This window comes from Lissotriton vulgaris, chromosome 4_1 (assembly GCF_964263255.1).
Source record: "Lissotriton vulgaris chromosome 4_1, aLisVul1.2, whole genome shotgun sequence".
Classification (NCBI taxonomy): domain Eukaryota; kingdom Metazoa; phylum Chordata; class Amphibia; order Caudata; family Salamandridae; genus Lissotriton; species Lissotriton vulgaris.
The window spans coordinates 988,210,169-988,235,778 of NC_141691.1; the positions used below are offsets into that span (position 1 = coordinate 988,210,169).

Below are 25,610 nucleotides of genomic sequence, written 5' to 3' on the forward strand. Positions count from 1 at the left end.
CACGGAGGTCCCCAGCTTCTCCGTCCCATGGGACCGCCCTAATGCGAATGTTATTCCTCCGGGAACAATTCTCCAAGTCCTCTGTGTGGGTCTGCAGGTCCAAATTCTGCTCCGTAAGTCGGATGATGTCCTGTTGTAGTTGGTGCACGTCGTTCGCTACACTCAAATCGTGATCCTCCAGCGTCGCTACACGTTCACCAATTCCATCTACCTCTCTCCGCACCTCCCGGAGATCCGATGCCAACTGGGCGCGGAGTTCAGAAATGTCCTCTTTAATAGAGGCGAATAGCTCAGTCATAAGGCCTTGGTAGCGGGCGCTTCATCATCCGACTGCTTGGACGAACCACTGGCCCTGGGGGAGGCCGGCTGCTGCGTGGACTTAGAGGTGCCGTCCTTTCCCGGCCTTCCCTTACGAAGCGTGGTAGACATCATGGATTTCCGGCTGTGGCGTGGGACCAGGGCCGTCGTTCACTCCCCAGGAATAAGGGGCGCTCAGGTACAGTGCCGGACCTCACTAGGCATCTAGTCTCGGCCCCCGCGTAACTGCGCCACAGTCAGTGGCTGCCCAGCTAAGATGGCGTCGGAAAAGCTTCCCGCCAGGAGGCGCCTTCCAAAGTCAATGCCTCAAACCGCCAGGCCGTCCTCGACGGTGTGCCACAGAACAGGCAGGCTTTATGGAGGGCAGATGATACCCGCGGCTCCGCGGCTCTTCGACTCCGCGCCCAGTCGGCTCCGGGTTCCTCCGCACGCCAGGGCCGGCCTCCTTCCCACGCGAGTCCGGTGCTTACAAGGCCGGAAGTCGCCTCTCCTCCAATGGCGTTCTCTGGTCTCCCGCTGTCCCGCTGGCAGAACCGGACCGCTCCACTCAATGTCAGTGGCCTCTGCAGGTGTTTGGAGACCGATCAGCACCCTGTGGACGATGCTATACAACGCTAAGCTGGTCGGGCGCCGGAGGGACTCGAAAGTGCGTCTTACTCCGACGCCATCTTGGCCACGCCCCCACGACTGGACGTTTTACTTGTGTTGTTACATGGTCTGCCTTATCTAGTGGGTGAGCACTGTTTTCTTTAATGGTCTTCCTTATTTCACTCACGACATCGCAGCACACCGCCACCTTTTATATCAAGTCATTTACTCATGTGTTTTTTCGTTTCCAGCGCAGTCTGCTTTAACTACAGCGGGCGTGCTTATTTATTTAATTTACGGCACGGACTGCTTTCACTTGAGCAGCTGCGCTTATTTATTTATTTAATTCACAGCGCAAACGCTTTCACTTTAGCGGCTGCGCTACAAAAGCTTTCTTTATTTTTATTACACTTTGTGTAAAAGCGACCCAAAGGCACTTTCACTTTAATGTTGGCTGCGCCCCTTTCTTTATTTCAAAATCTGTTTTATTGAATTGTTTGTCACAGGGAGTGCATTAAGTGCAATACATGAGCCACAAACGCCATAAGTACATTTCGCCTCATTATACAGATAGCTATTGACGGATACAGCTTTCACAGTAGGTCCATGGCGACTTAACGTTGACAAATGACACAGCTTCATTGTGGTCCATTGCTGTCACATTTTTGTCACATTCTTGTGGTGCGTTACAGTTTATCCTCCCGTGAGAAGAACAGAAAAAGGAAACTTACGTGTTCCTAAGAAAAATTAAGAACAAAACCTAAACTGAGATGTCATGGTGCTATCTTGAAAAGTCCCCATGTCCCCACCTGGGTGAAAGCCGCGCCAATAGTAGGACTGATCCGAGTGGAGTTATTAAATGAGGAACAGGTTGAGGGCCTGCGCCGTGGGTTACAAGCCATCAAAGGAAGCCCCTCCGATAAATAAAGTGACCAAATGTAATCAACATCTTTCCTGGTGTCTTCAATTATATCAGTCTTGCGTTCCAGAGCTAAAACCCTCCAGAGCCTCTAATGCCATTGGGTTAAAGATGGGGCCTCAGGCTTCTTCCACTCTGCGTCGACTGCCATTTTGGCGGCTCCCAAACGAAGCCACATCACTGATTTGTCCCCCTGCGTCTGTCGTTTCAACTTGGGACCACGGACCCCAAGTAGAACTTGTTCCATGGAATTGGGGATGGGATAGCCTAAGATAATTTAAATTTGGGATAAGATTTCCTTCCAGAAAGGTTTAATAACAGGACAGTCCAACCATATATGCCTAAAATCTCCCAACAACCCACACCTCCTCCAGCACCTATCCGACGGGCCAGGGAAAATCTTGGATTTTCTGAGGGTACAGGTACCAATCATACATGAGTTTATAGTGTGCTTCCCTAAGATACATGGGGAGGTTAAATTTCGCAATGTCTTTCCCCGAGTGGTCCTAGTGCTTATCCTCCAGCGGAGTTCCTATAATAGCGTCCCAGAAGTGTTTATAACGCGGCGTCGTTCTGGGACTCATCGATTGGATTAACGCCTAGAGATAGGAGATACAACCTTTGGAGGAGGAGCCAGATTGAGCGAATTTCTCAATGGGGAGCAACTGCCTGGTGGCAGCCTGCCACACCGAGGGCTGCAGCACCCAGTGTTTCAGTTGCAAGTAGTGGTATTCTTCCTTGGCAGATAGTCCAAATTGCTTCCTGCATTCTTGAAATGTAAGGAATTCCCCACTGTGAAACAGATGAGAGATCATGTGGCAACAGCCCTCCCTCCAAGCCTCATAGGGACCTTCTGAAAGCGCGGGGGAATGCAGCATTAAAATGTACAGGTGTTTGAGGTGAAGGGAAGGTTGTGAGATGTTGTTTGTTAGTGAGGATATACCAAACCTTAAGCGTAGTGGACATGGGTGTGCTAATATAGGCGCTGAGAGGTCTGTCTTGCTTCGGCTTCCAGAGAAGGTCCCATATGGCGCGTCCCGTGATCTGTCTGTCCATATGAAGCCAATGATTCTCCAAGGCCCGCAGCGACCATTCCGTGATTACCCACATTTGTACCGCTCAGTAGTAGGACTGAAAGTCCGGTAAGGCCAAGCCTCGTCTTTGCGAGGTCTAACCAGCAAGTTATAGGGATGCCTTGCACGTTTCCCCAGCCAAATAAATTTGGTGAGCATATGCCCTAACTCTGTAAAAAGCCCTCCCTCCACCGGGATAGGCAGCCCCTGGAAAAGGTACAGTAAGCGAGGGAGAACCAACCAGGTGATGTAGGTCACACTCCACATTCCCAGGTCCGACTTTTGTTGTCGCAAACAAGGGGGAAATTAGCTTTGTATAGGTCCCGTATCTGAAGAGTAAGCTTCACCCCTAGGTAAGTGATCTCCCTGCTAGGACAGCGAAATGTGAACCTTCTTCAATCACGCGCCACTCTTCCATTGGAATTGTGAGATTCATTGGGAAGGATTTGGTCAAATTGACTTTGAAACCCGCCCCCCCGTTCAAACGCCTCCAACTCCCCCTGGACAGCCGATAGGGAGACATTAGGGCTTGTCACTGGCAGAAGCACTCATTGGCAAATAACTAAATCTTATGGTCATCGGAACCGAAACGTATGCCTTGGATCTCATGATTCTTTCTAATCCTAAGGGCCAGAGGCACTATGCTTAAGGCAAAAAGTAGCGGGGGTAAGGGGCAGCCCTGTCTCGTCCCGCGAGTCAATTGGAAGGAAGAAGAGGCCACCCCATTAAGAAGGACCCTAGAGCTGGGAGAATGATAGTTCGTGCGCACCATCCCTATAAAAGCGTTGGTGAAGCTAAAGCGCTGGAGCACTTTAAATAAAAAGGACCTTTCTACACAGTCAAAAGCTTTCGCTGCATCTAGCGAGAGAAGCGCTGGTGGGATATTTTTCTTGTGAGCTTTTTCAATAATATGGATGATACGCTCCAAATTATCGTGGGTTTGACGACCCTTAATTAAGCCGGACTGATCCGGATCTATGAGATACTGGAGAATGGTTTCGAGACGAGTGGCCAAGATTTTGGAGTAAATTTTGGCATTGAGGTTTAGAAGAGCAATTGGGTGGTAAGACAAACAGGCCGAGTGATATTTCCCTGGTTTGGCGATCACTGCCACAAGTACCATAGAAATGGGCTGAGAAGCCATCCGGCCCTGGTGCTTTCTGGAATTTGAGAGAATCGATTGCCTTCTGTACTTCCTGAGCTGTTATAGGCTTCGCCAATTCTTTGTTGGAGCTCGCCCCTACCTGAGGAATGTCTAGAGAATCCAAGTATCCCAACGGGACAGGCGTCCCTGGGAGTTCTGAGGTGTAAAGGGTTCTATAGAAATTCTCAAATGCACCTGCCTTCCCTTCTTCTGACCTATGAGAGACGCCCTTCTCGTCGATTATGAGTTTAACATACTCTTTCTCCTGTTTGGCCCTTAATTGGTGCGCCAACAGGGACCCCACTTTATTTGCGCCCTCATAACCCCGAGATTGCAGACGTAAGATGTTTTTCTCTGCTCTATTGGTATAAATGGCCTGTAGCTTTCCATTTAGGGCTTTTACCTGCTGTGATGCCAGTGCAGAACGGTTGGTCTTATGAGTCTGTTCTGCCGCTGTGAGGTCTCGCTCCAATTGAAGGTGCTCTGCAGATTGCTGGGCACGTAAAGTAGTGGCCAGCTCAATGCATTTACCTCGAACCACTGCCTTGAGAGCGTCCCAGGTAGTTGCATGGGAGGTAGCCTCAGAGACGTTCAGTTCATGAAAGTCTCTAATGGCCATTCTTAGATCATCGCGGAGGAGTCTATCCCCGCAGAGGAAGTTAGGGAAATACCATAGAGCATGTCTCGGACGCTGATTGGGCCAAGTGATCGACACCTCCATGGGGGCATGATCCGACAGGCAGATTGGATGAAATTGGGCTTGCAGTATAGAAGGGAGCAAGGATTGGCTCGTAAAAACATGGTTGATACGGGAATACGTCCTGTGTAAATGAGAGAAGCACAAGTTTTCTTGCGTTGTGGGAATGGTGTCCCTCCATACATCTATCAACCCAATGAGTTGGAGCTGTGAGCGCAACGCCTTTCCAAACTCCCTTCTCGGTGCCCTGTGTGAGTGTGTTGTGTCCATGTCAAGATCCCAAACTAAATTGAAGTCCCCCATGAGAATTTAGTCCCCTGTGCAAAGGTCTCCAGAGCCATTATTAAAGAAAGAATGAATTCCTGTTGACCCGCGTTAGGGGCATAGAGCACAGTGAACGTACATTGGTTGCCACAAAGTTCTCCCTTGACCATTAGGAACCTCCCATTTTTGTCTGTCTTGGTTTCGGAAGCCTGAAAGGGGACCCCTGAGTGAAACAACAGTGCCGCCCCATTGTGTTTCGAAGAGTGTGAAGATTGGAATATGAGGGGGTAAGCTTTGTAACGGAACCTGTGATCGTCAAATCTCTTGAGATGCGTGTCCTGTAGAACCACTATGTGGACATTGTGATCTATCATGTATTTCCAGAAGCGCTGGCATTTGTTAGGAGAATTTAAACCCCGGGCATTCCAAGAAACCATTCTAACTGCCATGGGTATTGAAAAAAGGATATTTCTCTAGAGGCAGAGGCCCCCGCCAACGAGACCCAGTTGAAGCCCTCCCCTCCATCTCCACCCATAACCAATAAACATAAAGGCACCATGACATATAACCAAAGTAAAAAACCGCGACAAACATTTAAAATGAGTGTTTGGGGTCCCCCTCCTAGAGGGGAATGCCAAAACAAAGAAACACTCTGGAAGCATCACCATTTCCCATCCCCCAGCCCTTCTCATAGCAAAAGAATCAAGGCAATCGTAGCTCAAAAAACATTTCCCCCCAAACTGAGTAATTGCCAATAAAGACCCTGAGAACTACATAATGAGTAAACTTGACGATGTCCCTTGTAAACAGCGCCAACTTGCAGAATTAAACAAATCCCGGGTACCACCACCCAACCTCCCCAGACGCCCATCGCCATTGGGATGTGTAACACCCCTCAACCTGACACCCCAATTACAGTTAGCTCACGGTTGTTCATGTTGGGTGCCAGGAATAAAGGCTCACGTGTCATCCGGACACCCACATCTCCTCCAAATGCGGAAGATGCAAGTCCTCCACTCCATCCAGATCCCCAAGAAACTTCCCACCTGTCCTATTCCTGGATATAGGAGAAAGGTGACTGAGAACAGCCCCTCAAGGCAGCCGTTCCAACCGTCAGAGGGACGCTCGGGCAGCCAACACTCCAACAGTACCAGGCAATGGGGATCCCGCTGCTCTCTCGAACATTGGCCTCATTCTGGAGCTTTAGCGTTTTTCCTGCCCATTCTGCGCCATTGGCCGCTGCTGCGTCGATCGTGTTAGCTTTCCCGCACAGGATCCGGTGAAGCTTTGGGAAGTTCCAGACCCAGTAAATCTGCCACCTCCCAGAGTTCCACGCAACGCTGCTGCTTGTTTTGCCACAGGAAGGCAATCCCGAAGGGGTATGTCCATCGATACTTGACGTTTTTCTCCCTGAGATGTTCAGTAACTGGTCTGAACTGCTGGTGACGCAAAAGAGTGGCCTGGGCCACATCCTGGTAGAGGGTGCACGTGGTGTTTTGAAAGGTAAGTGTGTCGGAGGCTCTAGCTTTTTGCAAGACTAGTACTTTTATCTTGAATGAACTAAACTTAGCCAGGACATCTCGCCTGCGCCGGTCCTCTCCTGGGAGGCGCAGGCCAACTCTGTGTACTCTCTCCAACCGGACATCCGGGCCGTCCTCTCCAAGGGCAGAAGAGAAGAGACCCACCATGAATGCCTCCAGGTCCGGCTCTTCGCAGCCCTCCTCCAGGCCCCGGACTCTGATATTGTCGCGTCGAGAACGATTTTCCAAATCCTCGCATTTGAGTACAGAATCACGTAGTTGCCAGTGGAGGTCAGCTGTGCTTTCTTCCAGAGACGTAAGCCTACGCACCACCTCCTGTTGTTGTGCTTCCAGATCAAGTGTACATGTACACACGGAGTCCACATCGGCCTGGACAGTCACTCGTTTCTCACGCACCTCCGCGCGGAAGGTTTCGAAGGAGGCTTCCAAGTCTGTCCGCAGCTCAGTGCACAGCTCTTGCTTGAAGTCGCGCAAGGAAGATCAGAGATCTTCTCAGGTCAATGCCATGGCTGCAGCCTCCTCCGTCGTCCTCCTGTGAGCCGACGTAAAGTAGTTTGAAACCCTGTTATTGGGGTTCTTCTTGGGTGGCATAGGGTGCACTCCGCTCGGTCAGCACTCGGCCGCCCCCTAGTACGTTGAATCTGCACCTTTCCAGCAACCTCTAGCAGGGGTTCCCTTGTTCACGCCTCCATGCTCGGCGCCACACTGCCTCCCCGCTCCAGGTGCCAGGCCAAGTCCGTTGTCCGTGCGCCACCTGTAGTCTCACACAAAAGAGCAGGTTTGGGAAATCATGGCACCGAGCGACCACCTCAGTGCGCTCCTTGAACTCAGCCAGTGGGGTACTTATTCTCAGTTCTAAGCGCTTAGCAGGGGTCACAAACAAGCTGGGGAAGATGTCCCGGCAGCCATGTTGGGGTCAGGCGATATCCCCCTATGCAAATCAAGTGAAGATCATCGGTCCCCTACGTAAGCTGTCTTATCTCAGCTTAGCGTCAGTTTATATGTAGCTTCATGGGGAAGGGGCAAGCAACTTCTCTAAATCCACCCCTGGAACACCGCCAAAAACCCAAGGGGATTGCAGACTCACTCAGTGTGGTGGGGTCTGGACCTGCCAAATCGAGGCAGGCAGTCCGTGGCGCACAAATCCGGGGGGTAGATCATCAGCGTGCAGGGCGGCGGTTACATTTGAAGCCGCCGGAGCTGGCCGGGTGTAAGCCTCTCGCCACAGCCGTCCGCCATCTTGTGGAGCTTCGCCATAAGCCCAGGGCAATTCCAAGCACCCCCTCGGGCCGTCCCCGGCGGACCCCGGGGAGCCCAGGCACACAGGCGCGCTCCGCTGCTATCGGCGGCGGCAAGGTCTTCTTAAATGCAGCCGCGAGAAGCCGCCGCGGGAGCTCAGAAATCCCACGCTCTCGCTCTCAGAGCCCGGGAGTCTGCCATTTCCGTCAGTGCCTCCAAACCCCCGCTGTCTCTCCCGGCCTCAATTGAGTGTGCACCGGGTCTCTGAATGGTGTAGATTGTTCCCCCATAGTCAGCTCCACAGCCGCAGCTCAAAGCGGCATTCGCCTAGCCAGGAAAATGCCTTGTTGTCGCAATATCAGCATGGCCTGGGAAGGAGCCAATTGGAATTACGTCCGATTGGCCATGTTGGTATGCCATGCCCCCGCTCCTTTCTTTAGGCGCTTCACCCACACGCATGTTCTGGTTCCTGGTGCACATAACCTTGGCTGCAGCGCACAGAGATCTTACACTGCCTCACACAGGAAAGAAATTTGAGGGAACATTGGTTATGAGCCCCCATTATGTTGTTTTTAGGCAAACATTTTAAATTGGAAAAAATAACTAGTGCATATAATTTTAATATAACGGTATGGCTGCTTCCTAGCAGGTAGTTGACTTGGAACATGTATATAAAAACCTTTTTTACTTGTAATACACAGCACAGGGAAATATGATTCTTAGGGGTCGAAGCAAAGGGTATTGTTGGCTTTAAATTAGTGTATCCTGAAGACGTAGTTAAAATATACAAGGATCAAAAAAGATAAAGAAAGGTAAGAAAATCATTGCCAAAGTAAAGCTTTGGCCCTTCAGCTATGACCCTAAAGTGCACTTATTTTTGGATGTGCACATGTGATCAAGGAAAAATGTCAGAGAGAGCAAATGGCTGAAGTGGGCCTACCTACTGCCGCACGCTCTTTGCTGTGGTGGGTGGAAGCAAAATATGAATGACTGATGAACAGATCAATAAAAGGAGATGGCTGACTTCAAACCACTTTATGTTATTTTACATGTGTGTATTTTTTCATTTATATTTCTTTTATATTATATGATGCTAGTGAGACAGCTAAAGTTGTCTCTAGGTCTCATCTAAAAAAGTAACAATTACATAACTTATATTTGATGCAGTGTTTTGGGCCAACCGTCTTACCATTCATCCTTCAATGGACCTTTTATTATCCAACTGAGAGGTGATTTAACAACAATCAATTCCAATTAACAGGTAACCACTTTGGCTACATAATATGTACCAGGAATCGGTATCTAGGGTTAAGAAGTTTTACTACAAGTTAGCAATCAAGTTAAGGTACATGAATCTCAACACCATGCTTTAAAGATACAGAGTAACAACTGGGACAAACAACCTCCTAAAGAAGTGTAGGCGTACCAGTATTAAACAAAATTCACCCACAGCAATACAAACAACTGGTAGTAATATCTGGTGCTCAGAGAAGAGCTTCTGTTCTTCTCTTCTATACATGAGTAAAGTTTAGAAGTTTAGAATCATCTAAGTTAAAGTCCCAGTTAAGAGGAGTGTTGTTTAATATAAAAAATCTCAAGAATTAGGGAACTGCAGAAAAATATAGATATACTGGAAAGCTGGAGAAGTAGGGGAAGGTGTCAGCATTTCAGAAGATCAGTCAAAAGTTTTCTTGGGTCTGGAAATGTGAGCGTTTATCCTAAGCCACACTCAGCAAGAATCAAAGGAAATAAGCATAGAGGTCTGAACTCTCAAAGTCAAGGGAAAACGAGTCTATCCCCAGCAACACCCCTCTGTACGCATCATCATGGGGGTCCATTGTCTTTCCCCATTCTCAATGCAAAGTCCAAATCTGCAAAGTATCCCACACTGAATATGCGGAGAACTTGGTACTTGCTTACTCATGCCATGTTGTAGCATTTCTGAGTACTTTTAATTAGTAAGGATGTTTCATTCATCAAGTCTCTAAAGAATACATCATTTAATATGGTTAAGGTGCACAGCATGAGTAAATTCTCTAATTCTACAGTGAATGCACTTTAGTAATGAGGTCAAGTGCAACAGGTATATTAATGCTGTTAGACCCACATGAGAAACATGTGCTAAGTGCACATTCATGTTATGTATTTGTGACACGGAAAGATATCGCCAATTTAGAGCTGCTCCATACACAAAAGATTTTAAAATAAACGTTCAAAAACCAGAGAGAAAACTAAAAGATAGTGCAGCGCTATCACAGTGTGATACTTGAAAATGAAATGCATTTTCAGATTGCTTTCCAAAAATTCTAGTTGAAGGAAAATTACCCACAGCTCATAGTTATCACAGGTGCCCTGCGTCCTGCACCTTGGCCTCAGAATCTCCTGTCATGGCCTGCCCTGTATCAAAACAAGCTTTGAGGCAACCTTCGGACATCCATGTTCCTCAGGGAGTGGGAGAAGTCTCTCCATCTTTCCAGAGTCAAATTTAAAATTGGTACTGGATTACCTTCTACTGCATGTGTGGGTGCTATTACACTGGGATACCGGAGGATTTTCCCAGCTCCCAGGCCAACACTGGTTATCCCCGTGAGGTCAAGGAGAATATGTTTTTCGCAAGCCGAGTGGTGCGTACCTACCTTCCATTAGATCACCAATGTCTCTAGTGTTCCCAGATGCCTGAACAACTCTACTATTCTCCTGCACCCCCCATCCCTCCACACTTCTATACAATCATTTAAGTACATGGTGGACTCACAGTCATGCTGTTAGTAGCAATGCAAAGTTCTATCTACTGCCAAAAGCCCACTCAATTATGAATCAAGAGAACGGGCTGCTGATGACTATTGAGGGGCAGTCCTGGGACAAAAACTAGGTTCAGGAGGTGTGTTTGCCCAATTCTAAAAAGGGGCTCGATACTTACAGTGGAATGGCCTCCTTCACCCTATGTAAATAATTAATTTTCCTGAAAGTGTATTAAAAAGTCTCTTGAAATAAATACCACACTATTCCGAGACTAATTCCTCCTACTTAGTAATTGCAATTGCACAAACAGTGTTGTTCTGCATATAACTGATGGTAGTGTTTTTAAATGAGTCAAGATTTGCTAGTGTCAGAAAGCTTTTTCTGGATATTAGCAGACATATTTACTAACAGCTTGTGTTGCCATTGTGTGACGCCAGTAATCCCAACCCAAAGCAAGTCCTTAACCGCATCGCTGCTGCAGCTTTTCCCGCTGTGTGCGGCAATTTGCGAAAAGCCGCGTTACGTGACGAGCTCAGGTCGTCATCCGCACACGACCACTGTGGCTGATGACGAGCTGAGCTCGTCATCAGCAGCGAAGGGGTTAAATGGTATTTGTGTGGTTTAGTAAATCCAAAGTAATGCAAAACAGCACATATCGCTGTGTAGCATTTCTTTGTGACAGGTAGGCATTCCATGGGTGCAGTGTGGGCATTCTCACACATCCACCCATGTTTTTTTACACAGTCCCTGAATTACTAAAGTCTGTAAACTTTGTGCTAAAATGCTGCACGTTATTTCTCCTTGTTACTACATCTTTCTATGCATGCGGCATTCTGCAGCAGGTCTGAAAGATGGAAATGCCTCAAGGGATTGTTTTTGGACAGAAAGGTGCATCAGGTTTAATGTATGCAGGGTGGGGGTTCCGTCAGAAAAAGCCTCAGGAAAGTGACGCATTGAAATCTACAAGATTTCACTGAATCACTTTTCCGATGCAGCTGCGTCAAAACCCTGCGCCTGCTTGAAGCAGACGTAAGGCGTGACGCAGCATCTTAGGCATGGGCAGCCCCTGATCATTGCTGGAGTTGCGTCACGATTGCGACACGGCTCCAGCAATGCGCTGCCCTTAAGCCATCAGATGCGTCACGCATCTGTTTATCCTTACGCCAGGATGCGACGCATTTACAATGCGGCGCATCTGTTGTAAACTTGTGTGACGCATCTTACCTGGCGCATCCCTGCTGATATGCAGGGATGCGCCAGTCCTTTTAAATCTGTCCGTTAGACCCTAAATGCTGTTGCTGCATTTCTGGTGAAGTATTTCTGCTAGTTTTGAGGTACAGCCCTAGCTTTTAATACTTTTAATATGGCACCTTACCTCGTTTGAAAATATATGTGTAATGCATGAAGCATGCGAGTTGCTCTCTTAGAGGTTTTGCTAGCCTAATGCATCTTCCTGGGTATTTTTGTTGTCTCTCTGTCCTATACAGTCCCCTTCTTTTTTAAAGCACAGATTCAATCTGGACTTCTTGAAATAAAGCCTTGGACTATATCACTGGACATCAGTGCTAGAACTGGAAAATAATGACTCCATAAATCCATAAATTGGGGGACAGGGTGTGGCAGAGGAAAAGGGTGGAGCTTGAAACACAGAGTCTGATAGTCAAATCATGCATTTATTTAATAACAAATCTGCTGCAAGAAACCAGCAACAAGGACAAATGTGACCGTGTTCTAGTTTACTTAATTGGTCACAATTAGGATGCATTTTCAATTATCTTACAGGGTTAAGACACCAGCTGCAGAGATCATAGTGTACCCAGCAATCTTGAGGGGATTATATTAGCCGTAACATAAGTCTAGTGGTTAACTCAGGTGTGGGAGCGTTCTCCGTTTTGTCCAGTCACAGTTTTGATAATGTAACATAGAGGGTTAATAAGCTTGCTGCAAAACACATCATGTGACATGCAGATCACAGATTTCATTTTTATATAAATAGGTAAGTGGACTTCTGCTTTTGACACTGAGATCATTTTGTAACTTTGAATACATAAGTTGCAAGCCTTCTAATATAGCGCATTGCTTTATCGGCATCAAGGAGCTTCATACAAACTTTAAGTCATGGGTTTAGATGCTTTTTGTTTTTTTCAATTTGTTGTTATTCTAAGATTGCAAAGAAAGGTTCCTTTAGGAAGTAGTAAGGTTTTATTAGTACAGACAACCACAATCACTGCATTAGGTTTTAGATCATGACTTTGTGTTTTTCCCGACCATTCACTCTTAGCATGTAATGTCTACAAGTATAGATGATATGTGATTCCTACACCTTATAAGTTATAAGACTCATTGGCTTATGTAACACTCCCTGCACATTGGTTTACACATGTGTTTGATTTAATTTGCCACTGTGTGTGATGTGAAGCACTCTGACACCCTACACTGGGATGAGTAGTGATGTAAAATATATATATTTTTTAAAGTAGATGCTATTTACCTCAATATGTGTGCAATTACTCATACAGACAGATACATCTTGCATTCTTACAGTACAAGAATATCTCTTACAGATGAGTTAAGCTAAGTTAAAAACATGCCACCAAATCTTAGTTTCTTTTAAGTACTTGTGAAGTGATAACATGTTGTATACCCTTGTTTTCTACCATTGCTTTGGTGTCCAGGTGTTAGGCTCAAGATAGCTCCCATCCAACTCAAACAAGAGGAGGGCGGATAGCACTTCAAATCAGGTCTTTGTTTTGCAGCATGCTGGAAATGTAAATAAGAAAGGCCCTTGCCACCTGCACACGGAATGCAGACAAACATGCAGACTCGGCTGAAATGCCTCCGAAAATTACACCAGGACAGATTCAACAGACATAGCTTCCAGAACTGGGATCCGGCGTGTTCCCATTACTTTCCAGCACTGCTGGACATTCTATGGTCTCCCCTTCTTCCTGAAGCTTGCATCCGTATCTGTCCCTTCTTTCTTTTTACTGAGTGTTGTATAGCGTAAACTCGACCCAAAGGTATCCCAGCGTGTTACTCAAGCACCAGTTGCATTACATGAGGACACATTCATTTTTGTTAGGCACGGGGAGATTAAGGGATTTGCCCAGAATCACAGGATGTTGCGCGTCCTTGCCGAGACTCGCACCCGGTTCCCCCGATTTGAGGTTGACCACCCTTGCCATTAGGCCAACTCCTCTCTTTGGTTTTTTCGAGCGATAGGAAGATACATTTTACCTCAGTTAATTTTTGCCATTTCACCATGAGTGGTCTCTTCCTGCCGAAGCAGCACCCCTAGATCACCTGAAGTAATGTTGTATTTGATGAACCAATGAAAAATCAGGATAAACGTGATGGAACTGGACATCGATTAAAATGGGGAATGGGCAAAGTTAAAGAGCTTTGGGGCATGTTTACTAGGATGGCGATAAATAAACGCAAAGCGCGCTTAGTGCTTGTTTATTTATCGCCGTCTATCGCTGGAATTTATCGCCCTGGTAACACGTTATTAACAACACATTACTCCAGGGCGATAATATTACAGGGAAATGGGCCAACATTGCTGGAAAACCAGCAATGTTGCACTCAAAACGGAGATAGCACCATAATCCACCTCCCATATTAGCTATGCCTTAGTCAAGAATTTAACAGATGTTAAATTCCTGCGTTAAGGCGTAGTTAACAGGATTTAAAATATCGCTACCACTCGTTGATGATATCACAAAGCTGGGGTAGCGATATTTTCCCATGATGTTTTGTCAGGCACGCCTCCTTTGCATCTCATTAGAGATGCAAAGGGAGGCGTGAACAAAACGGGAGCTTAAGCAAGGAAACACACGCTAGCGTGTCCTTGCAAATAATGCAATATAATTATCGCCGCATTTCGCCCAAAAATGGACGCTAAAGCGGCGATAATTATATCTTCAGCCCGTGATGATATGCCCCTAGTTACTAAGTAAACAGGAAAGCATTATGTGGCTGCAATTATATTGTGATTCATTTTCAGAGTACCCATAAACACATGCACTTTCTTCTGGAAAATGTATTATTTTTTGTTTACTTTGTTTCACTCCTGTATTTTGTGGATACCACAGTGGAATACTTTTATTACTAGTGGGTAAAGGAGGCTCTCAACACCCATGGCTATCTGCACATGACTGGCAAAATCCCTTTAACGTCTCCGTTATGAAAATTGTTTTGTTAAATAACAATGCAAACATCATAATGTAAAACTTGAAGTTAGTCTCACAGTTCAATACCTGATTCAATGATTAAGAATTTGCAGAGTCTTCCAAGTCTACAACAATAAGTATGGTGGATTGTCCACTGTTATATGTAGAAAGGTATTATTTATAACATGGGTGTTACCATTGTATGGTTTAGGGGTGGCCATTAAAATGTGGTGAACACCCGCAAAGACATATTTTCTTGGATGTTCCCAAATATTGTCCATTACCTTTCAAGACCAATATGTACACAAATATTCACTAGTAACATATGCTGGAGAAAGTGTACATATTCTGTATGAAAGTGCCCTAAATGCCCGATATGTTCTTTGGGTGTGCAGGTAGGGTATATCAGAACTAAAAATGTATTTATTTTCAGACAGAAAGAAAGAGAAAGAGAAAAAAGTTGATAACATTTGTACCATAAACCTAACCAGGAAATCGGTACACATCTTGCGGATTCAGTTAGTTTTAGGCAGTAGATAGCTGTTGATTTTTTTTTAATTAAGTGGTAAATATCCCTGAGTTTTCTGTTATGTCATTGCTATGTTAAAATTGATTCCAATAATCATCCTTATTTTTATTATTATCATTTCACATTTGATCACACATTTAGACTCTCTCGTTCATCCTTCAAGTATGAAACAGGGCTGTATCTCTTTAGCCCTTATGTCACTGTCCTTTTCGAGGGGCAGTTCATTGAAACATGACTCATGGTCGATTTTTCATTCACTGGTATTAGAAATATAGCGAGGCTTCTGGCTATCTTCCTGCAGTTTATCACCGATTCACAGTAGATGAATCATCCCATTTTATGAGACTAAACTTCCCAAACAATACCAAAACCTTCAACAGTCTTCCTACTGTTCTTATCATACATCTTCATATGATCACCTCTCAATTATAGAACCACGAAGCTACATATATGTGGAGTTAAGTGCAAAAATATCTCTACGTACTTTCCTTTAGATCGTTTTGCCTCAATAGTCTGCTCACAGTATTTTGTTCCATCGAGATTCCGGGTTTCAATAATCTAGGGGAACACCCTGCAATGGTAAATCAGTGTACTCATGGGGGATATTTACAAGAAAATGTCGGCGCACTATGTTACGCTAAATTTGGCAACACCACGCTCCGACATTTTCAAAACGTCGGGATGTGTTTCCCCTAGCGCTGGCACTAAAAAAGCTGCCTAGAGCCGGTGCAGGCACCCTGCAGTCATGTTGCAAGGGTGCCTGCGCTGCAGGAGTGATTGTTTATGTGCAGGAAGGGACACTTTCCTGCACATATGGTGATTTTCTCTTTCTATGTGTGCGCAGCACACATAGAAAGAACAAAAGACGAGGGGAAATTAATACATTCTCCTTGTATCGCCATCCTAAGATCAGGTATTAGCCGGTCTTAGTTTTTGGTGCTGCCCCAGCCTTGTAAATCAGGGGCAGTGTCAAAAAACGATGGGTGTTGCGGTGGAATACCCATAGCAACACCCATTGCCAGCCTGTTGCCGCAGCGGACTGCTAAAGAAAGGGGCATATTTACAAGGTGGCATTAAGCCATGTTAAGTGGCTTAGAGCCCCCTTGTAAATATGGGGAATGGCGCAAAGCCACCGAAACATCAAAAAAAGAGACCCTCCAGTGGCGTTAGGGGTGTGTAAATATGCCTCATAAACTTTTGCCAATATGGTGCATTGTTATGTAAATCTGCTCTCAGGGATTGGGTGTGGACCTGCTAGGGCGGAGATGCTCTGGCACCTCTACGCACACACAGAAGCATGTGACTTTGTGGGTTTTCACAAACATTTTCTCTGCTCATCCCCACTCACAAAATGGTGGGAGATGTACTACTGATAAAGCCAGGCATAAACCTGCTTCAAGGGTAAGAACGGGCATGGTTCATTTCTAAAATGTGTAGGGGCGTACCGAAGAGAGTTTTCCAAAGGCAAAATATTTACTCTGTGACTAGAAAAAAACACAGCGCAAAAGCACTTTTGGGTAAGCATTTTCAGACACTTAGCTGTTTAAAAAATGCACAAATCTGAATCCAAATGTAGGTGTTACCTGCATTTTTAGATTTCATTTAATGTAAATATGTCCTCCCTTCTTTGCAGTAGAGACAGCTATTTTCAGAGCATTTTAAGAGAAAGCAAGTTAGTGTAAACAACTCAATAAACTTTTGTTAATATCCTATGTCAGACTTAACTGCAACAATAAATGGAAAATGCATTAAGTCTTCTTAACTAGTAGATTATTTGTAGCACTTTTGTTCTGTACTCATATTAGAAAGCATACTACTCATTATATGTCTAATAAGAATCCTGGCCGTACTACGTTGATTTAAATCTATATGAGCTTGCCCTTGTGACCGGTGGAGGGATCGTTTGGTAAATGTGATGGTCAGGCACAGATTTGTCTATTAGTGTGGTGGTGGCATTGGGAAAATCTAAATTGCAGCTCTACTGCCTGCAGGTAGTGGAGGAAACAGGGACAAATTGAGGTAAATTCTGACCACAGTCACAGCATACTGTTGTCTGAATATAAGTTATCACAAGTATTTTAGTAAAATCACATCTGATCCCAGTTCACATATACCATACGGTAAGCAAGATTAAATGTAGGTTCCACGCCATATTTAAACTTAAACTTCCTTCCTTTAGACTTCTCCACAAAAGAGATACATAACCAGCAAACAACAAGTGACAAGTAAAAACTGGGGAAGCTCATTGGCACTGTCACAACAAACAATATAAACTTACTGATGTAACAATTAAATAGATGGAGGAAGGAGAATCCTCAATTTTAGGTCTGATGTCAGCCAATTCCTTTTGATTTTACTGAAAAAATATATAATTTGTTTGCTTGTAGGGGCTTTCAGCTATCACTCTTCCTTCATTGGTCTGTTGTTGGGTCATTCATATTTTTTCCTCCATCCACTACTGCATGAAGCAGAAAGTCAGCCACTGTCACTGGTTAACTTACTTATGAGTGACTGGCATTCTGTTCTTTCACAAGGAACACATCCAGCTCATTGTAATTCCATTCAGTGACAGTGACTATTATGGCTATGTGTGCTTTTGAGACCAAATAATATTTTTACTTTCAGGCAGTGTCAAAACAAGTACTGACAAAAGCCAAAAGATTAGCGGCCAAAGCCAGACATATTGGCTTTGCCAATACTTGTTAAATTTACAGTCCTGACTCATATAGTTGGCCATTTCTGTTATACCAATAATTGTGAATAACTGTAATTTCTACCTGAGCATAGAAATACGGACAATATGAAATTCAAAAGCTGGAATTTGTGGACTGGAACTATTGATACAAATAATGAGGAAGCCAATATTATTCCATTGCTTAGTACAAAACTCGAAATAGCATAAAGATGCTTCAGTGATCATTACAGGTGATATTACTATGACAGTTAACTCCCACAGGGCATATCCCATTCACACAATATAAGCAAGTAGTACACTTAAGAACAAATACCGAGACATCTGGAAACTAGAACATTTAAAGGCATGTTCAACAAGCAATGTTGGAGCATGTAAAGTAGTACTTACATGCCTTTGTGACTTGGCCCCAAAATAACCGAAATGAGAACAACATGGGAATACCCAGTGTCTATTCATATACAGTTAATACAAATCGAAAGGACAGTGCCTTCTTTGTATATTTTTAATAGTGGCAAGTTAAATATTTCAGGTCTGATTCACAAACTCATGTAAGAGAGGAATCTGTAGTACTCATTCCCATACTCATAAGTAGTTTTGTAATTTGGCCCCTGTATATCTGAGATTATCCCTTCAATTTGCAGTACTAATCTATAATTCTCAATAGACTTTCCATCACCCACCAGAGTTCAATGCAATTGCTCTGACAACCATTTAAGAAAGACTTTCTTCTCATTAAGCCCTCGTTAAAGAAATCTCTTCATGGAGAATTTAAAATCCTAATTTCTAGAGGGTATGAAAGTCAAGTGAAGAGAATCCATAAAAGTGTTGTTATCTGAACTTTAATTGAAATGTGGATGCTCATGGCATGTCTGAGGATGGCTTTAAAAGCATTGCAGAGGGATTTTTGTGGTACCTCTGTAAAGTTAAGAGACAAAAATACAATTATAGGTTGGCCCACCCGGAATAAGAGAATAGGCTGATGGAGACTCAAATATGCTACACACTGACTGAAGGTTGTGCCATCAGATACAGAGAGTATGGTCTTTTAAGTTTGTTATCTATACAATCCCTTGACTGTATAATTCAAGGCATTTGCAGAAGTTGATCAAGAAGTTTATGCCACATACACTGTTAAAAGCAAATGCTAAAGAAAACAATGGTTTATGTTTATTTAATCAAAATGTTTAAATGTACAAAAGAATTGTTAGGAGATTGGTATCCTTCTTTAAGCCTAACCATATACATAAAGAAAGTGAAAAGACTATTTCTCCTTCGCTCACCATACTGAATATTGAATTATTTTTTTTAGTGTCCATGGAGCCACTCTAGGAGTAGGGTCCCTTCTAGCTGGCTTCGTAGGAGAATCCACAATGGTCGCAATAGCGGCTTTTTATGTATATCGGAAACAGGTAAGAAAATAATACCCGCAAACATTCTTTACAATTTCATGTTGTTACTAATGGTTGCAGTTCTTCATTTGGCTTTAATATTTCTAATCTTTAGGTGTTCTCATACGTTGTACTTGTTTATCATTTGCTTAGTGAAAAAAAGAAATCAACATTTTGAAACAAGGTAAACATGTTATAAGAAAAAGTATTGATGAAGCACCAGTATCTGAAACGTTCTATAGATATTTGTGTAAGGCATCAGGATACCCTAGAATGATGTTAATAAGGATGTAAAATATTCTTCTATATTACAAAGACATGCGTTGTTTACTGGTCAATGGTGGTGGCAACGCTGGTTATGCGTCAGCTCATTGACACGGCGTAATCAGAAGACAGATGTCTTTAGTGTGTGTCTAAGCAAATAATTAACAGTCTTCTGCCAGTTTGCTTGCCTCAGACATTGCCTGTCCTTGAGTAGATAGAAGTTATATACTTAGGTCACAATATACTGGTAACATACTCAACTGCGACCCGTTCAGGTAACAGCGGTGGCTCGGTGGAGCCAGGTAGGGGGTATTTCAACAGACATCAACGAGGGAATATGAATTATTTATTTAATATTCCCTCTGCGTCATCTGTCAAATCCCCTCCTACAAGGCCCACCACTGTAACCTGCACGGGTCGCTCCTAAATATATTAAGGAGAACAACAATGATGCTGTGGACCCACATAGCTGAGCTCATTCCATGGAGGTTATGATGGATGAGGGTGAATAAGCCAGGCAAGCTACTGGCAAACCTCATGACTGTGAGGCAGGTGCATTGCTATATTACAGAGATTGCAACTAAAGTCAGAAGATGATGTAGTGGGGGTAAGGATGCTTCAGGGCATTCTGGTTTGGAGCTATATACAAAGCAACCGGAAAACAGGGAAATGTGGGCCTAGTGTTTGACGGGCACAGCTCTCTAGAGGTTGTCCAAATCTGATTAAAAAGCCTTGAGTTTCTGATTTCTAATGAAGTGACCTTGAAAGCACTGAAGAACCATCAATCAGCCAAGGCACTGGGGCATATTTACAAGCCCCTAGGGCCATATGAGCATCACTATTTTTGATGCTCCGGTGGCGCAGTGTGCTGACCCATATTGAAAAGGCCATGCAAAGCCACTTTGCATGGCTTTACTTGGCTTTGTAAATATGGCCCTCAATCACGCAGTACTCTGAGTCAAAGGGGCTTGTTATGGGTGTTTCTGTGGGTGTTCTCACACAACACCCATGGGTTCTTTGACACTGCCCCCAGATTTACAAGGATTCGTAAATCCGAGGCAGTGCCAAAATCGAATGAGTTTCCAGGGAAGGTGTTAAAGTGGCGCAACGAGGAGAAATACTTTTATTTCTCATCGTTTTTTGCTCTTTCTATGTGTGCTGTTTTCTGCAGCACACATATAAGGTGCAAAACCGCCATTAATGATTGTTTTTGTGCAGGAAGGTGTCCGTGAGGAGGCCGTGCTGTGGCATACACCATGCTCGATCCCTGAAACATGGCTGGGAACAGGGAAAAGAAAAAGCGCTCCCTAAAGGACATGTTCACCTAGCCAGGAGGCTGCCAAGTAGATCACACGGATAGACGCCATGCCGGATTCTGAAGATGATGAAAGGCTGGTAACTAAGTCATTCCTGGAAACGCTGTTCGCCTCCCTGCATGCAGACTTCCAGACGATGACAACAGAAATCACAATGGAAATCCTGGAGATGAGACACGACGTTGACGAGGTGGGAGAAAGAGTGGCAGAGTTGGAAGGCAGAGAAATTGGGAGGGTGGAAGAGGTCACTTGGCTCCAACAAGAAGTCCTCAAGCTCCAAGATCAAGAGCTGGATCTTCAGGCGCCCAATGAGGACTTGGACAATAGATCTAGGAGGAACAACGTCAGGATCAGAGGAGTGCCATCTAAAGCGGAAGCTTCCAGCATACATAGATATTTCACTGACCTCTTCTGACATGTCCTGGGCCTTGCGGAAGACTCTACCATACAACTAGATCGGGTCAACAGAAATTGGCCTGAAATGCCCAGAAAGGGCACCACAGCAGACATCCCAGCAGGTGTGCACAACTTCCAGATGAAGAAGGAAAGCCTTAAGCTTTAAAGCCTAAAGCATTAAAGACAGAGCCTCATACACAGTTCAGTTCAAGGGCCACTCCTCGACTTTTTTTCAGGAACTCTCTAGGATGACCTTGCCAACATACCCTTTGCATAGGGTCATCTGTTCCAAATTATTTTTCGCTACGAAGGGACACTTCATCAGATCAGATCTCTCAAGGAGGCCTGTTCGCTCTTACACATCGAAGCACAGGAGGGCACTAAGGACCAACCTACCCTCCTTAAACAACAGTTATCAGCATGGCAGAAGGTGACAGGCAATTGCCACAGGACCCGTCCTGATCCGGCTACCATCACCAAAGAAAGACAGGCAGTCCTGCAGGCCCTGTCTGCAGTATCAACCCTCTCAACGGCCTCATGACTCAATGGCGACACCTCCCTGTACACGGATTGGAGGGACTTGTGTGAATTCTGCGGCAGAGGGGCTAGAGGACTGAAGATACTCGTGATGTTACGTCCGCCATCCGCTCAGCGGAAAATTCCATGGTCCCTTCAGAGATCCCTCACTGGAACTGCCATCCTTTGGGTGAAATGAACAAACAATATCCCACAATGTATTAATGTATAGACAGTTAAATATGTATGCCAAAGGCATTACTTGCAAGGAAAAAGGAGACTCAATTAGTTTTTAGAATGTGCTTGTAGCATCATGTATTTTAGGTATAAACAAGATATACAGTTATAGCAGCACTGCATAGAAATACATCGAAAAACAACCCGAATTGTACTTGGTGCTCAGTGTGTACATGTGACACAAGGTGGAGACGCAAATGACAATGGTGAACAGCGTGAACGGCGCAGTTGGTGAGAGTGAAATAATATATACAGTGTGAAGATAGAAAGCAATGGCTCTAAAATATAATTCAGTCTGATTTGGTACAATTTACAAATGAAAATTCAAGTGAGCCACTATGGGGAGTTGAGCCATTGATTGCCCTGTGCTATCGACGACGTTTCGATCTGCGTTATTAAGGATCGTCTTCAGGACAGGGTTGCGATGACTAAATGGTGCTGGGATCATTCTCAATAGTGGCCTCAGAGCATGTGCTGGGGTGCTGGTATCGTGGAGGAGGAGTAACAGTTTCCTAGTGGCGTCTGTGAGAGATTACATTTGTCTCAAGTAGAGTGCGGGCTTCGGCAAGGGGTACCGGTTCGGTAGGTATCCGCGTAGGTTCTGAGTTAGGAATCCACGGCGTCAGTCGTGGTGGTTCAGTATCACGTCTTGCAAATAGGCGGCGTGATGGGTTGAGTAAATCAGCGGGTCGTGCAAGGAATCGATCCGGGTGCGGATCGATTCCTTGCACGACCCGCTGGTTTTAGCGTAGTTGGATTAGTGGTATCGCCCAGTGGTATAGGTTATTTTCTAAAACCATTGGTTCCTTTACTAATTCTGCTAGCATGATGTGGGGCAGGAATCTTAGGCTGGGTATCCGTAACGGTTAGGGCAGGCCAACCTTCCTGAGTTGCTCCAAATGATTTACTCCGTGGCTGCAACTTCTTGAGCAGGGAGAAGACCTATAAGATAGAATATCAACCTTCAAAGAAAGTTCTTCCAATTTCTGGCACATTGAAATAACTTCCCCTTTTAGCTCGGCTATAAAAGTGGGTAACCCCTGCAGTTCAACAGAGATATGAGTTAGAGGTGGTAAGGGAGTGTCACATGGTATCACTACTGGATTGGATGCATCCTCGTCTACCCTATCATGCTCCTGCAAGTCTATAAGCGGTGAGAACCTGTTTGTGCAAACAACCCTTACATTCTCTTCCTCAGAGGGGCCAGCCTTACTTTCCCGTATAATGCTGCTTCTCCCAACCTGGCCTTCTTTATGGTGCTCTAACGTATCTCCCCTACTCGTTTTGTGAAACATTACAGGAATTGTTATCTGTTGAGCTATGGTGTTTTTAGCTACAAGGGGTGAACCAGAGGACACATCTTTACTGAGAATTTGGGTAGATGTTGCACTAGATAGGATATCCTTGCATTCACGTATCAGTGAGTCTATCCAATCCAGTGTGCAATTATTTGCCCTTTGCTTCAACTTAGGCGATTTCCTCACCCTTTTTCCCTTACAGTCTCTACCACTCTGCCCCCCTCTTGCAGCTCCAAAGGTCCCAGCCATGGTTTTTCTTTTCCCTGTGCTTGAATTCAGAATAGGTAATATGACAGTCTTAGTTTGTCAAAGAAGGAAAATAGTTGAATGTTCCAATACAGTTTCAGGTCTTTAGGGAATTTATAGAAGAACTCACCCACTAGGGGGATTTAGTCCCAGCAAAGTTCACTTGTCCACACTGCCTTCCAGATGTCAGATTGCAGAACCAAGAGCCCTGGCCCAGCCCAGCCTCTTCCGGGTGGAGACGCAGCACCAGCCACGGAGCCTGCTCCAGACCAGGATCCAGGAATCCTTGAGCCTGAATTTAAGTCTGGGTGCCAGGGTGTCCATCCGTCCCGTTGGTAGACACACACAACCACCACCGAGAGCGGCCATTGACAATCTGATGTATGTGGAGTGAGTGCAGGGTTAGCTTCAGGGCGGTGCAACCGGACCTGGTACTGTCCTTCGAGAAAATGAGGGGGGGCGTGTTGTTTTTAAATAAAGTTATGGGTTTAAAGGGATCTTCTGCAGAGTTCTTGTGTGTTCAGCAGTTTTCAGGATCAATAAAAACATCAAGATAACTCTGGTGATCCATGTTCCTGTTGGTGAGAGATACATTGTCTAGTGGCAGTCTGTCTTTAGGGCAGTAGGGAAGTAGGGATCTTCCCACCAAAGTGCCTGTATCCACCATGAGAGAGCCACTGTGTGATTTTAGACCTAGCCCCAGTGAAGTCAGGGGTCACTGGGCTCTAATTGTGACAAGTGGAGTAATTTACCACAGGTGTCCAGTGCCACAGGAGAACAGGACCCTAAATTGAATCACCAACTACTCCCCTTTACCCCCTGACAGTCAGAGGGTAGTAGGGTGAAGACTTCCAAGGCTTACTCAAGTGTTAGACATTCGTGGCACAACAATAACTCTTAATGACTGAATGCACAGTCCCTGCTTTACTTCAGAGAAGGAAAAGTACTTTGATACTCAAAGAACTAAACATAAAATTGAATCTTTTCTAACCAGAGAGCCAACCCCAAGCATTGCTATAGGGTGATGCAATAAGGTCCTCGTTCAAGGGCGTAACCAGAAAATTTTAATTCACCCCACTTTGAAACAAAAGCTTTTATGGCACTGTTGCATGAACATGAAATACATTTGAAAAACAAGAGCCAAGAGGTGTTGAGTAAAACAGGAACAGTTTGTTTAATGAAAGATTGAGACTGAGAGATCAGAGAGAGGCATAGGGTCTAAGGACTGTCTAAACTTACAATCGATCTGAGTTGTTTGGTAAATAAAAAACATCTGTGAGATACTCAGAAATGCATTGTATCTCGAAGTCTGTTATGAAGCTCTGAGGTTATACTGTATAAGCAGCTACCTATATTATATGACATCTCTTTATTAATGTAATAGCTTAACTTTCATAATTGCTTTATTAACCTTCCTGCTTTCTCAAATTTGCTTGAAAATGCACCATTTATCCACTCTTTTTTCAAAATTTTCTTGGTGGGAAGAACTCCCCTGAACACCCTTAGGTTGTTCGGGCTCGCTCGCTACGGTGCAGTATGACACTCATTTTACGCCCACCACTTTCAAATGTCACCAGATGCCACTGTCCCCCCTACCTTTAGAAACAAACCAATCCACTATTGAAAGTGCCCTACACGCCCTGCAAAAAATAATTTGCATTTTAGACACAACGCGCAGAAAAAGTGTATCCAATTACGTGGTCTCCCTGCGGGACCTGGTGCCTTTCACCAAACTTCATGATCTCCCACATGCTAAATAGAAGGGGGACCCCCACTAGATAACAGGCAGGTAAGCGGGGAAAATACAAAAGACAAGGTCATAGGGATACCTGCCAGTCAAATTCAATCAAGGCTGTGCGAGAAGGCAGAAACATAATATGGTAGTTATTACCATTTATGTTTCTGCCTTCTCGCACTGCGAGAAAGCAGTGGGGGCAAAGCTCCCACACCCCAATGGGGGAGCCGCCACTTGTGGGGACCTTCATTGTAGTATAATGTTGACTGCAAATAGCAACTGTTAACGGGTGG

At 44.9% G+C, this 25,610-nt stretch overlaps 1 protein-coding gene across 1 annotated transcript in view; it reads left to right on the top strand.

Annotated features, from left to right (window-relative positions):
* The window catches only part of ANKH (ANKH inorganic pyrophosphate transport regulator), a 508,089-nt gene that overhangs the window by 471,457 nt on the left and 11,022 nt on the right, over positions 1-25,610 (top strand). Inside the window, exon 11 of the mRNA XM_086965246.1 lies at positions 19,231-19,330. Coding sequence (XP_086821372.1) covers positions 19,231-19,330 — 100 coding nt within the window. The remainder of the gene's footprint in view (positions 1-19,230; positions 19,331-25,610) is intronic.